The sequence below is a fragment of the Mustela putorius genome, unplaced genomic scaffold, assembly GCF_011764305.1.
Source record: "Mustela putorius furo isolate JIRA1106 unplaced genomic scaffold, ASM1176430v1.1 tig00537227_pilon_pilon_pilon, whole genome shotgun sequence".
Taxonomy (NCBI): Eukaryota; Metazoa; Chordata; class Mammalia; order Carnivora; family Mustelidae; genus Mustela; species Mustela putorius.
Window position 1 is genome coordinate 12,732,179 of NW_025422368.1, and position 15,058 is coordinate 12,747,236.

Consider the following 15,058-nt stretch of genomic DNA (forward strand, 5'->3'; position numbering starts at 1 on the left):
ATCGGTGTCTAAAAGGCAGCATAGTGCCTTGCGTGGATTTGCACAGATCACTGCCAGAGTTGGAATCTGCGTGAGATTTAGAAAAGAATGCGGCGCATTCTGAGAGCTTAGCAAAATCTGAGCGTTTGCACTTCCTCGAAAAATAGGCTCCTTTTTTTGTGGGCATCTCCTTGGGAACGACTCAGAGCGCTCCCTTACTAAGAGGCAAAGTCGGCTTCGGTATCAGGAAGTATGCGGTTGATGGGGGGGGAGGGCAGGTCAGCTGCCGGCTCTTTAACATTCTTCTGAGAGTTGATGGTCGTTTTCACAATAAAAGGGGGAGGACGTTTGGGCATGGGAGCAAATGGGAAAGCTGGACTGTCATGTTTTTGTCAGAGGAATCCTGGCCTCCATTCATTAAAGCAGAACTACTTCCAGTCAGGTTTGTCAGCTCTTATCTGCCCTGGGAAAGGCGGCGACGGACGACCTGAATGAGCTCATGGATAATGAGGCTCACAAAATGCTGTTCATGGTCTTTTATGGATTGGGAAGCATTTAAAATTATGGAAAAAATTATTTTTGTAGTGGGTAGAATCGTAAGGAAGCAACATTTTAAAACCTTGGAGGAAACTGGACTATGATGATTATGAGATTTCAGTTTGGTAGAGGGACATTCGTTGTTAGTGCTTTTTTGTCTCGGAAACTTATACTTTAGGGGCGCCTGGGTGGCTCAGTGGATTGAGCCGCTGCCTTCGGCTCGGGTCATGATCTCAGGGTCCTGGGATCGAGGCCCGCATCGGGCTCTCTGCTCAGCGGGGAGCCTGCTTCCCTCTCTCTCTCTCTCTCTGCCTGCCTCTCTGTCTACTTGTGATTTCTCTCTGTCAAATAAATAAAAAAAAATAAAATCTTTAAAAAAAAAGAAACTTAAACTTTATTTTGTGACAGATTTTTGTAAGCTGTATTTACTTGGCTAGCTGATTGGGACAAAGTTATTTGAGATATAGAATAAGAACTTCAGTAATTTTTTTTTTTAAAGTAATCTCTATGTCCAAGGTGGGGCTGGAATTCACAACCCCAAATCAAGAGTCGTGTGTCAACTGACTTAGCCAGCCAGCTGCCCCAGCACTTAGTTTTAATAAATGTTTCTATAGAGCTGTTACTGAATTTTCAAGTTTGATGTGTCCAAGTCAGCTAAAAAGCTGTATATTTACTGGTCATCTGAGTGGCATAACTTCTCATTTTAATGAGGCATGTCTGTAACTTTAAAGGTGTTTTAGGCTTGGTAAAAATGTGGTGAAGTACATTTCATGCTTGTATGAGAACTTTGGGCAGAGGAACAACATGAAAAGTTAGATTGTTAACACTTTTACTCTACAATTTGATTAAGGTCAGAAGAGTTCTTAAGACATTAGGAGTCTCAATTTTAGATATTATTTATAACATTTTTGAAGATTTCTCATAGAGTTTGGTCAACTCTTTTGGCTACCACAGGCTATATAGAAGATACCTGTCTTTAACTTCTCTTCCTATGTATAAATCATTTGAGAAGGGTCCAGAAGGCATCAATAATTGGAGCAGGATTGTATCTTTTGATTCTTTGGGGCTTTTTCTGTAAAGCTTCTGTGATGAAAATCTATTCTGCATAGTGTTTATTTGGTGGCAAATGGGGTATGAAGCAAGCAGCATCTTCCCTTTTTGGTAGGGCTCGATTATCATTGCATTGTTACCTTTTTTTTGAAGCAGTCTTACCTGAAAAACCTTATTTTTCTCATTCACTTAAAATATGGAATCTAGTTATACCCACTATGTTTTATTGGTCAAATCTTATAGAAAGTGTCTACTGCATGGAATTCCAGGACGGTAAATTACTTGGAAAGTTCCTTGTGAGTTTTCAAAGTAAAATTTCTAAAATGATAGGAGCAGCTTTTCAGTAAAATCTCTTAATTAGTGTATCCTGTTTGAATCCATTATATTTTGGTATTTAGAAAATATGCAGGTCTTAGAGTCAGACAAACCTGTTCTCTTCCTCTCTCTGTGTGAAAACTTGACCAGCTCTCTACTTCAGTTTTCTCACCTGTAATATGTAGATAATACTATCCTTAGTTAATTTGTAAATAGCATCCTAAATTGACAGTGATTAAAATCCAGCAAAATTGACTTAAGCAAAACTTATTTAAAATGGCTTATATGGGTTGTTGACAGGAGCAAAATTGGAAGGAAAATTCTCCCGGGGAACTCCAGGTACCTTCAGGACTAGGACTCTCTTAACTCTCTTTCGCTGTAGACAGGTTTTGTTCATGGGATCTTTGCAGTGTTTCTTCTCTAATCTCAAATGAAATGTCTAGGAAAAGGCTCTAATTGGACTTGTTTGAATCACATGTCCATCCAGGGACTACTCGGTGTTTTCAAGAATGGTGATTTCTGATTCTCTGGCTCTTTGTTACTTGCATATGCTTGTGGTAGACTGGATAATGTGATTGGTATTGGAGATGAATGATGCTTTAAAGATGTTCCCACTGGCTGGGCAGTGGCTCTTCCACATAGAGAAACTGTCTTAAGCTGTTACACATGGACAGACTGTTATTAAGTTACTCAGTATAAATACAGGACTTCTGTAGAAGAAGTTAGACTGTTTATGACTTTAGCTACTCAGAATGATTGTCACATTTCACTGATAAATCTTGATGGTGATTATGAGCATTTCATCCTGTTGTAGCTGTATGGTGGTGTGAAGTGGGGGAATCAAGAAACTACTAAGCATTTGAGTGGTAACCATTTCTGGATCCACCATGCTGTTTGTGTGTCAAGTCCCCTCACCGGTGAGGCCATTGAGTTCTCATTTCTGCTGGATCTTGTGAACAGTAGTAGGAGGTACTGAGCATGTTTATGGCTTTGGAGACAGACTTTAGCTTTACTACATGTTTGGCTATGTGAACCTTGAATACATTTCCTCAGAAGTTAGATTAGAGGTAAGAGTATGATATTGGGTTGGGGAATTGAAGTGAAGTAGCTTGAATGGATGACTGAATATGGTGTCTAGCATAGTAAAACTGTAGCCATATGGTGACAGTTTCAATCATTTAAATTAAAAAAAAATTATTTTTTAAGATTTACTCATTTAGGTGCCAGGGTTACTCAGTTAAGCATCTGCCTTTGCTTCTGGACATGATCCTGGGGTCCTGGGATTGAGCTCTGCATTGGGCTCCTCATTCAGTCAGTCCTGGGAGTCGGCTTGAGTATTGTCTTTCTCACTCTGCCCCACCCCCTGCTTGTGCTCTTTCTCAAATAAATAAATCTTAAAAAAATTATTTACGTGAGAGAGATAGAGTGTGCAGTTGGGGGAAGGGGCAGAGAGAATATCTAAGCAGACTCCCCACTCAGCACAGATCTAGGGATGCAGGGCTCAATCTGATTGAGATCAGGACTCAAGCTGAATCCCAGGATATGGTGCTTAACCAACTGAGCCACCCAGGGGCCCCTTAGTCATTTTAAATTTTAATCAAAAGAATTAAAAAAAATTTTCTTTTAGGATTTTATTTATTTATTTGACAGACAGAGATCATAAGTAGGTGGAGAGGCAGGCAGAGAGAGAGGAAGGAAGGGAAGCAGGCTCCCTGCCGAGCAGAGAGCCCGATACAGAGCTCTGTCCCAGGACCCTGGGATCATGACCTGATCCTATGGCAGAGGCTTTAACCCACTGAGCCACCCAGGTGCCCCAAAATAAATTTTTTTCAATTTCTGACCTCTGGGAAAAATCCTGTCCTTAGGCCTGAGTCCAGATTTGCTTAAACCAGTCCTATTAGTGGGGTCTGGGAATCTATATTTTAGATATGTGCCCCTGGTTAGTGTTACAAAACCAGAGACTGAGAACCACTAATGTAGGTGAGAAAGGTTTGACTATTTTCACACTACTCTTTTTAGTAGAGATATTTCTTTTCCTCTTTCCTGAAGTCATTTTGAAGTTCAGGCAGTGAATAGCGAAACAAATTACTTACTAAAGCCACCTTCATTTCTGCTTTGTTCATGTAGAGACATCTTATGTAAAACCAGTACCCTGCACTTGTATTTTAGTTCACTGAGGATCATACTTCACATGGTTGTAAAGTGTTTAGCACAAATCTGACTAATAATTATGTAATTAAAATTATTTTGTTGTATGTTCGAGGGGAAGCTGATTAGGCTAATAAAAGAGGAACGTGTACTTTTGATTTAGAAATCCTCTTTTAATACATTAAAGTTATTATCTGTGCCTGTTGAAAATACTTGCCCCCACATATTAACTTACCTGTGTATACCATATAAAGTTTAAAATTTTTGTTTATTCGGATGGGCGTTTTTTTCTTTACCATTTTAATCTTTGTCATACATAGTAAAACTTTCTACTGGAGGGTTTTTTCCTCCCACTCTTTCAACATTTAAATCTTTAATACAGTTTTGTTTTGTTTTTTTTCTTTTTCCTGGAGGAGGGAGTTGGGTATGATGTGAATAGTTAGTTTTGAAATAGATAAGTAATTGTTCATTGTCTTTTGTGTATAAGCAGCCCTTTTTACCCTAAGTATTAATTAATTTAGAGATTTAAGAAAAAGAAATGAAGACCTGACACAGCTAGAAATTATGTTGTCTGGAGACAATTTTTAGTTGAAAATGAGGGACCCCGATACAGGTGGTCTTCAAATAATGCTGATTTGTCAGTATCATGAGAATGTTCTCCTTTAATGTGGTTGAGAGCTTCTTTGTTTTCTTGCCACAGTCACAGTGTAGGTATCTGTGCCTTGAGGTTGCACTGGTGGCTTGCAACACTTGATTCAGACTTCCACATTCTTTTGCTGGATATGCCTAAACTTATCCCTTACTTAAAGTTGTGCATGGTTTTCACTAAAGCCTCATGACTGTAGTAGGTGTTTTGAAATGAAAAGTACATTTTCCAAGTTAATTTAAAAGTACAAAAGACTGTCTGTAACCAGATTTAAGTAAACTTCAAATTTGAGAACTGTTACTGTGGAGAATTTATATAGTTAAATGCTCTGCTTAATCCTGAGCATGAAATATCTCAATTCTTTAAGTACTGAAATTTTGGGGAATTTTGTTTTTGGTAATTTTTTTTAACTTTTTAAAATTAATATAAATTCACAGGAAGTTTCAGAGACACACTTGTATCATTCACTGTTTCTTCTAATAGTAGGATTTTATATGAGCATAGAATAATACTACTACAATTAAAATATGTATCAATCTAGTACAATATTATAACCCCAGAAATTGAGGTTGTACAACCCATAGGCTGTATTCATATATTACCAGTTTTACATGTATTTGGTATGTGTATATGTAGTTTCATGCAGTTTTATCACATATGTATATTTGTGATAACAAATAACAAACAACTGTGTTATCACCATAAGATGCTTTGTGCTACCCTTTGATCACTTTGTAGACAAGTCATCTAGAACTAGAAACATTATGCCATATGAAATTTGAGTATAAGTCATAGTAAAGTTTTATTTTAATTTATTCCACAGTGAAGATGATTGGTGTTTATGGACTTCATTGATTTTGGATGTCATTGTTTATGGAAGACATACCCAGGCTCAACTTACAGTTTTGCCCCATTAAAATTATTTGATAGAATTACTTCTTTAAATGTAGTAGTATATTTCTAATATATAATAGTTTTTTTTTCTTTTAAAATTTTTTTTAATCTATTTGTTTGAGAGAGAGAGGGAGTACTAGCCAGGGTGGGATGGGAATTGGGATTGGGTGGTGGGGATGGCCAGAGGGAGAGGGAGAAGCAGACTCCTGGTTGAGTAGGGAGCCTGAGCTGGGAGCCTGATGCAGGGCTCCCTCCCAGGACTTTGGATATCATGGCCTCAGCTGAAGGCAGACACTTAAGCAACTGAGCCACCCAGTTGCCCCTCCAGCAGTTTTAAGGAATAAAAACAAAAGCAGCTAATAACCAGAACTTGGAGAACTATCTTTACCAGTATTTTTTAACTTTATTTTTTTCTGGCCTAAAAGTACAGTTGCTTTCTGGCTCCAGACTAGTTTTTTTTTTCTTCTCTCCCCCTAATCTTTGCTTGTGATAACAGTTACTGGTACATAAGGAGTTTCTACTGTCAGTTTTTACTTTATTTTATTTTTTAAAAAGATTAATTAATTAATTAATTAATTGATTTGACAGACAGAGATCACAAGTAAACAGAGAGGCAGGTGGGGGGCGGAGGGGAAGCAGGCTCCTCGTTAAGCAGAGAGCCCGATGCAGGGCTCGATCCTGAGCCCCTGGGATCATGACCTTAGTGGAAGGCAGAGGCTTTAACCCACTGAGCCACCCAGGCACCCCACTACTGTCAATTTTTAAAAACTTTTTTAATAAGTGAGAGAATGTAAGCTTGGGAAGTAAGAAACATTAAATTATGCTACCTCTTGCCAGCAGCACATCAGTGTTTTATGATTTATTTATTTATTTATTTATTTGACAGAGAGAATTTTCAAGTACACTGAGAGGCAGGCAGAGAGAGAGAGAAGGAAGCAGGCTCCCCGCTGATTAGAGACCCCGATGCGGGACTCGATCCCAGGACCCTGAGATCATGACCCGAGCCGAAGGCAGCGGCTCAACGCACTGAGCCACCCAGGCGCCCCTATGATTTTTTTTAATAGTGGTATGTGTACTCAGTAGTGCATATGTTTTATATTTCCATTAAAGACAGAAAGAAAAACATTGCTTCTTAACAAACTATGTTTTGACATTGAGTTATGGTTATGAAACTTATGTAAAACTTGACTTTTTCCCTGCAATTTCATCTACATTAATAACTATAGTTTCTAGCAATTCCACTTGTGGGTATATAGGTATATATATGCAAGAGAATTGAAAACATGTATTTGTAGAAAAAATGTAAATGAGGTTCATAGCAGCATTATTTATAATAGCCAAAAGGTGGAAAATGACCCAGATGTCTATCAACTGATGAATGACTAAACAAAATGTGGTATATCCATCCATTATTTGGGCATAAAAACGAATGAATTGTACTGATAAGGAATGAAGTGTACTGAAGTATACTACAGTAGATGAAACTTGAAAATATATTCAAGGGTCAGACTGAAGGAAGTCACACTCGAGAGACCACATATTGTATAATTTCACTTATGTGAAGTATTTGTGACAGGCCAATCTATAGAGACAGAGGATAGATTTGTGGGGTTCCTGGGTGGCTCTGTTGTTTAAGCATCTGCCTTCTGCTCAGGTCATAGATCCCAGAGCCCCAGGACTGAGTCTTGCATTGGGCTCCTTGCTTAGCGGGGAGTCTCCTTCTGGCTCTAACCCTCTCCCCTCTCATGCTGTCTCTCACTCTCTCTTTCAAATAAATAAATAAAATCTTAAAAAAAAAAAAAAAAAGATTTTCTCTTAAAAAAGAGTTGTGGTTGCTTAGGCCTGGGAGATTAAAGACTGCAAGTTGAGACAGAAAATGGTATTACTTTATAATTTCAATGGATAATTTTTATGGAAGAATTTAATTAGGGAATAATTTTCCTTGAGACTTCGTTTTCCATTTCTATTTTCTATTGCTATAAGGTTTGACAGCAGGAGGTGGAATAACCAGATTAATTTTGTCCTTCTTGGAACAAAGGTACACTGTAGGTTTTGAGTATAAATAAATTGTGGATTTGTTGAAAGAAAGCTGTGATAACGTCTGTATCTGAAAGATGGAGATCTCTATTTGAACAAGTTTGTTGTGAGGCTTAAGTGGATGTGAAAGCTCTTGAATTTGAAAAGAACTGTGTTAGCGGTTTACCACGACCACTGAGCCTGTCTCTAGTATGGAAATGCAAGACTTAAAAAATACTTAACCATGCCTGAGAGGGGACAAACATTTCTTGATCTTGCTGGTCTGCATACATTTTCTTTCTTTCTTTCTTTCTTTTTTAATGCTGGGCTTGAAAATGGTGTCCATGTAAAGATAAACCAAATTACAATATTTTTTTTTCCTATCAGTTTTAAAATTCTGACTTTGTAGATTTTTATCAGTAGTATATAGAATTATTTAGGCAGCATTTTATTTTTATTTTATTTAAAGATTTTGAGAGAGAGCAAGCATGAGCACAAGCCTAGGGAGAGGGAGAGGAAGAATGAGACCCTCTGCGGAGTCTCATACGGGGCTCTATCCTAGGACGCTGGGATCATGACCTGAGCTGAAGCAGGATACTGAACCTAGTGTGCCACCCAGGCGTCCCTAGCCAGCATTTTATTTTATTTATTTTTTTAAAAGATTTTATTTATTTATCTGATAGACAGCGAGAGGGAACACAAGCAGGGGAAGTGGGAGAGGAAGAAGCAGGCTTCCCAGCAGAGCAGGTGGGCCTCGGTCCCAGGATGAGACCCAAGCAGAAGGCAGACCCTTAAGGACTGAGTCACCTAGCTCCCCGCCCCCCGGCCAAGCAGCATTTTAAAAACCATCTTGGCCCCACCCAGTTCTCAGAGATTCTGATATAATAGTTGTTGTATGGGGCTCTCTGGGTGATTTCCATGTGTGGCCTGAGTTTGAGATACTTTGTCCTAGACTGTTGGCATTTGTGAGAGAAATCTTTGCAAGTACGAAATTTCATAGACCTTTTGCTGTAAGAACAGTAACATATAATTGAATTTATAGCAAGAGAAAACAAAGTTACATGGTGAGGGGACATGAGGTGACCTGGTTTAGTGACTTACCCTGATTTCATACTTAACTGCTTTAGTCTTGAGGCCTCACTGCCGTGAATTTCAAACTTAACTATTATTTTGAAAAGTAGTAACATTGAAAAACATACTTCTGTAAGATGAGGTGTTATGGCTCTTGTTACTGAGCTCAGACCTACAATCTAAGAGGAAAGACTACACTGATTTCCTCCATTTTGGTTTGTATAATATAGTGAAACGAAGATAATGTACATAATGAAACTGAGCCATGGATATCAGTGTGCTTTCTTTTTCTTTTCTCCTCCCCGGCCCTCCCAGTTTAAAACATCATATGATTAGTTTGGATTGAAGATTAATTTAAAAGCCTTCAGGGATCCTCTCTTCCTTTTTAAAGTCAGCATATGTGGCATTTTAATTTTGCTCCAGGATAAGCAAATATTTTGTTTGGCTGAAATGCATTTTATTTTAGGGGAATCTGTATAGTAACAAAGGAAAATTTTAGACGTATTTCCATATTTTCTGTGCCATCTGAGGAGGGAATTTTAATATGTTTGGAGAGTTCCTGACTAGGAAGTGGTTTTTCAGTCTGTACTATATGCTACCTAAGAGGGTTTTTTTTTTTTTTTAAATTTATTAACATATAATGTATTATTTGCTTCAGGGTACAGGTTTGTGAATCATCAGTTTTTTTTTTTTTTAAGTAGTTTATTTATTTATTTGACAGAGACACAGGGAGAGAGGGAACACAAGCAGGGGGAGTGGGAGAGGGAGAAGCAGGCTCCCTGTGGAGCCGGGACCCTGACTGGGGCTTGATCCCAGAACTCTGGGATCATGATCCTAGCCAAAGGCAGACGCTTAATGACTGAGCTACGCAGGTGCCCTATGAATCATCAGTCTTACACAGTTCACAGCACTCACCATAGCACATACCTTTCCCAATGTCCATAACCCAGCTACCCTCTACCTAACAGTTTTAAATCTTGTTAAAATAATACCTTGAATAAGGGAGAAATTTCCAAAACTCCTCAAATTACCTTAGCCATATTGAATTTACAAAATTCGATTTGCAGTTTTTTTTACTGTAAAATTGAACAGTAAGTTGTTATGTTATTAAGTAAATTTCTTGTTAGTTTTAAAACTGAAATACTTACATAGGACTCTTTATTTCTGTCTTACTCTTGTTAGGTGTAAAGATTTCTCTCTGTGTTACTGGAATCCCTATTGGATGCTGCCCTCTGATGTTTGTGGAATGAACTGCTTTTGGGAAGCGGCTTTTAGGTAGGCACCTAAATTTAATTGGTAGGTCAGTGTAGGTAAGATTAGATAGTACATAGTAAGTTTTTGACTGTAATAGGACACAAAAATGTTATCCTGTAATTTAGTATTGTCTTATAAGCAAGGAATTCATTTTCTGCTTGGGTTTTCTATTTATCCTGCATTATAGTTGTTATAACTAATTTTTAGTATATACTGTGTATAAAATGCTCTAATTTGTTTTTAGGTGTTATTAAGGTAAACTGTTGTTTTAGCATTTATGTTATAATTTTAGGTAACTGAGTAAGAAACTGTTAAACAGGTGGTAAAGATAGATTTCCCTTGACATTTACAAACATATATATGGCATTTATCTACTTTAAAGCTGCTGAAAAAACATTTTGGTAGGTGGTTGGGGATAATTGAGGACAGATTATGTTATTGTCAGAGAAATTGAATATTGAGGAATGAGAGGATAAAAATAAGTGTTTAATGAAGGGACAAATATTGATATGACATTGCTAATTGAGCTTGTATGTCACTCAGTAGATTGGCTTTGTACATGGCTCTGGATAATGAAGGCCTTGGATTCTGCTCTCACCTTCAATGAAAGAAGTGATGATAGGAAAGGGCAATCAGACTGTCTCGTTGACATAGTGGCAGGGGATACTTAGGCAATAGCCTGAAATGCCCTTCCTAACAGTAAAATTTCTTTGAGAGCCACTTATTTTTACTGTCTTTATCATTAATTTAAATTTTAATTCTACTCATTCTATTTTCTAGGTACTGTGCCAGGTGCTTAGACCAGACTCTGAGTCTTGTTAATGTGGCTCCATCTTTCTGGGGCTTGCATTCTGTAGGAGTTTCACACTAATAACCCCGAGATAAAGATAGAGGGTGACAAGTTAGAGCTGTGATGAGGGGAGAAGCAAATGAGTCATCAGATGGGATCATCTTAAGGCCTCAGGGAAGGCTTCCTGGTGGGAGTGACTACATGAGGAACATGGAAATGAGTCAGGCTCAAGGCCAGGTGATAAAGTATTTTAGGTGGGAAGAACTATGTTCTTTATACATATTAGTAGTATATACTTTTATATTCTTGTATTCCTAATACATTATACATACCATGAACAACTAGGAAGGAGTCATTGAAATCCATTATTTTAATTATATCTCATTGCTATGGAAAAGATTGGGTGATTGAAATTCTAATATGAGTTAGTTAAATCAGATTATTCAAACTTGTAAAAACTAACTTTTTAAAGATAATATTTGTCCTTCAGCTTGTTTGTAAATTTGGAGAATTGGCATTCTATATTGTGCTCTATATATCTAGCTTTTCATTGTTATAAAAGTTTGCTAATGAATAGAGTATTGACAGCCACCACTTTGCTATCTCCAGCTTTGTGGCATAAATCTACTCACTCTGAAAGCTGGGTAAGCTTGAAAACTATACCCTGATTTGTACAACCCAGGTCCTTTTGTAGGTTACAACATGGGCAGTAATCTTCCCTCCCCCTCCACTGAGTACAAGAGTACCAGAGGGAAGTTGATCTAGTCTGAATACTGGAGGCTCTGCTTATTATTTTTCTTGTTTTGTCTTCTCCAGCTCATTATTTTCCTAATGCTTCCAAGTATTCCTTGGAAGGAATTACATGTGGATGGATACATAATGTTGTAAACTCTTGTGCTATTACTTTTCTGACTTTGAGATTTTAAGTTATACTTTTCTGTTGCACTCTCTACTTGTAATATTAAATCCACAGTATATGTCTATAACCATATTGTTGTATGTATCAAATCATTATGTAAAATCTCTCAAACTTAGTTTCTTACTTAGAATTTAGGATCTTTCTTATTTACTCTGTTTGAACGTGGGAGACGAGCCAAGATGCCATATAATTGCCGTATCATTGTCACCCAACATTGCAGTGTTAACTCTGAATAGCACCTTAGTTTTCCTAACTCTAAGAGCTTGTCTGCCCACCTGGTAAAGCTTCTTTGAAATTCCCAGTTACTACAGACCTTAGGTCCACATTTTGCCAGGCACCAGTGGGCCCTTAGCTGGCGCCGTTTTCCTCCCAGGCCTGTCCCAGCTTCCCCAATTGGAATTCTTTATAGTGTGTGACTTTTATTTTGATCAAAGCTTATCTAGGGGATTATTTCTCCCAATTAATTTATACAGTGAACATAAAATCATATAAAAAAGAAAAACTGCTTTTGATGTGCATAGGCTTTTAGTAATTCAAATCCGTATATACTAAATCATTTCCTGACCAACTGAATTTGTCCCAGCAGCTTGTCAGAACGCTCACACCTCTCCTGTCTTTTCTGTTCTTGAAACAAAACCAAACACAAAATTTCTACAACATTCTGCACTCAACCCTTTTTTACCATCAAGAATTCTTTGTTCACTCTGTTTCTCTTCATCAGCAAGACTTGTGAGAGTATCTACTGACTTCATGCTCTTAAACAACAACAAAACGCCTTCCCTCTTCAGCATGTCTGAGCAGCACTGGCCATCTGACTAACCCTCGTCCCCTACTGTGAAGTCACCTCTGACCTCTGAATTGTTCTTCTGGGCCCCAAATTTTTTTGGTACCTTTGACACTGGTTACCACTTCCTCTTTGTTTCAACTCTGTCAGTCTCTGGCTCTTAAGACAAGGATCTCAGCTACTTGATCTCTCTGCTTCTCTACTCCTCTCCCTGTCCTGACCGATATTCATGTGCCTTAGGACTCTGCCCTTTTCTCTCCGCACTCCCTGGATAGTCACAGAATAATCTTTTAATTTTAATGAATTTTTAAAGATTTTATTTACTTATCTGAGAGAGGAAGAGAATGGGCTCAAGCAGGGGGATTGACAGAGAGAGAGGGAGAAGCTAGCTTCCTGCTCAGTAGTGAGCCTGACACAGGACTCAATCCCAGGACACTGGGATCATGACCTGAGCCTAAGGTAGCCTCTTGACTGACTGAACCACCCAGGTGCCCTCAGAATTATCTTTTTAACTGATAGCTTTACTTCAGAGCTGTTTTCTGAGCTCCAGAACTGAGTTTCCAGCTGCATTTTGGTCATTTTTTTACCTTGCTGATTCAGATGCCTCAGACTCTCTTGTTTACACCGGAATTCATGATCTGGTTTCTCATTCCTTCCCTCGTCTGTATTTTGTATCCTGATTTATGGCTGGCTTTGTTCATGTCAGTTCACGGTTGACTCTTATACCCAGCTCCTTTCACACTGTTGTTCCTGATAGCCTCTTGCTTTCTATTCCCTTAGTCATTGTGTTCATTCCTTCCTATCCAGCGATTTCCCTTTCCTACCCACTGCTTCCCCCTTCTCAGTATTCTCTTTATCACTATGCTTATGAATCTGTTGTGGTTGTGCATCTTCCAGACTGTTGGCTTTGCAGAGAGATACCCTGTGGGTATACCCTGTTCATCGTCTAAGCCCCATGTGGAACAAGGTGCATGGCAACTGGTAAATAACTAATGATTTTCCCCAGCACTTCCAGACTGCTACTTTTGATGTTTGTATAGTGAGCTTCCATAAGTCTTTATTTTTTTTTCTCCCCCATTTAGGCAGTTACCATGCTTTCCCATGAAATCTTTTAAAATTCTTTCTTTTTGCAAGTGGCTGTAAATTGTATGAGGTCAGGATTGTGGCTTTCTTGCTTATCCCCAGTGTCTAGCATATGGAAGAAGTTCAAATACTCATTAAAGAGGATGAATTATATTACTAAATTGTGTTCTAAAAACTGTATGAATTTAAGTTTGCATCAACATTGTGTAAATGTACAGATGTCACCATGACCTTAGCATTGTTGGGAATTAAAATTTTAGCATTTATTAGAGTAAAATGATAGAGTATTACTGATTTATATTTTGTTGATTATTTGATGAATGTATTTTCATATTTGTTGAGCTTCTTAATCTTATGTTCTTTATATTTTCTGTATTGATAATTACCTCTTAAGTTTTTAATGCTTATTTTATGTTCTCTTAGGATAATCTGTTTTTGCCATTGAGTATAAATATCATTCTAGTTTCTTTTTTGTTTTAGTTATTTCATTAAGCAATCTGTTTCTCTCTCTCTCTCTCTGTCTTTTTTTTTTTTTTTAAAGTAAGCTCTGTGTCCAGTATGGGGCTTAAACTCAACTACCCCAAGATCAAGAGTTGTATGCTGTACCTACCGAACCAGCCAGGCACCTCTAAACAGTCTCCTAATTTTAGTGTTATTACTTAAAAATTCTCTTTTAATGTACTAATTTTGTTTTGCAGCTGGAGTTTTAAAAATATTTAATCTTTATGAAGGGAATTGATTTTCAATTAGTGGAATCTGTGGTTACAAGTGAATTTAGTGTTATGTGTATTACTTTGAGTGGCCCATGCTAGTTTTTAGAGCTATATTTGTACAGATTATTTAAAAACATGTTTTAACAATTAGTACATCATTTCATGTTAAGTTTCTAGATTTTCTTTTTTATGCTATATGTAAGACCCTGAAGATTTTTCCAAGTATTGCATTTTGCTTCAAAAGTGACTATATAAGGGTGCCTGGGAGGCTCAGTCATTAAGCGTCTGCCTTCAGCTCAGATCATGATCCCAGAGTCCTGGGATGGAGCCCCACATTGGGCTCCCTGCTCTGTGGGAAGCCTGCGTCTCCCTCTCACTCTGCCTATTTGTGTTCTCTCTCTCTCTTTGTGTCAAATAAGTGAATAAAATCTTAAAAACAAACAAACAAACATGATTATATACAACTCTTTGTTTTTAAAAGATTTTATTCATTCGTTTGACAGAGAGAGTACAAGCAGGGGGAGCAGCAGAGAGAGGGAGAAGCAGGCTTCCACTGAGCAGAAAGCCTTAAGTGGGACTTGATCTCAGGACACTGGGATTACAATGCTAGCCAAAAGCAGATGCCTATCCGACTGAGCCACCCAGGCACCCCTGTACAATTCTTTAAGTAGTTTTTTTTAACCTAGTATAATAATTCAACACTTTTTTTTTTGTTTTTTGTATTTTTTTTTTTTTTTAACACTTTTTTTTTTTTTTTGAATAGTGAGAGGTAAATTTTCTTTTTAAGCTATACAGTAAGGAAATTGCCATTAATGGTTTTTTTTTTTAAGATTTTATTTATTTATTTGACAGACAGATC

The 15,058-nt window shown here is 37.7% G+C and overlaps 1 protein-coding gene across 2 annotated transcripts in view; it reads left to right on the forward strand.

Moving 5' to 3' along the window:
* Window positions 1-15,058, forward strand: part of GXYLT1 (glucoside xylosyltransferase 1) — a 54,407-nt gene that overhangs the window by 1,029 nt on the left and 38,320 nt on the right. Inside the window, exon 2 of one of the 2 annotated variants that reach the window (XM_045072975.1) lies at window positions 9,839-9,931. The exons of the other annotated variant lie outside the window; for it this stretch is intronic. Coding sequence (XP_044928910.1) covers window positions 9,839-9,931 — 93 coding nt within the window. The remainder of the gene's footprint in view (window positions 1-9,838; window positions 9,932-15,058) is intronic. 2 annotated transcript variants of the gene reach the window in all.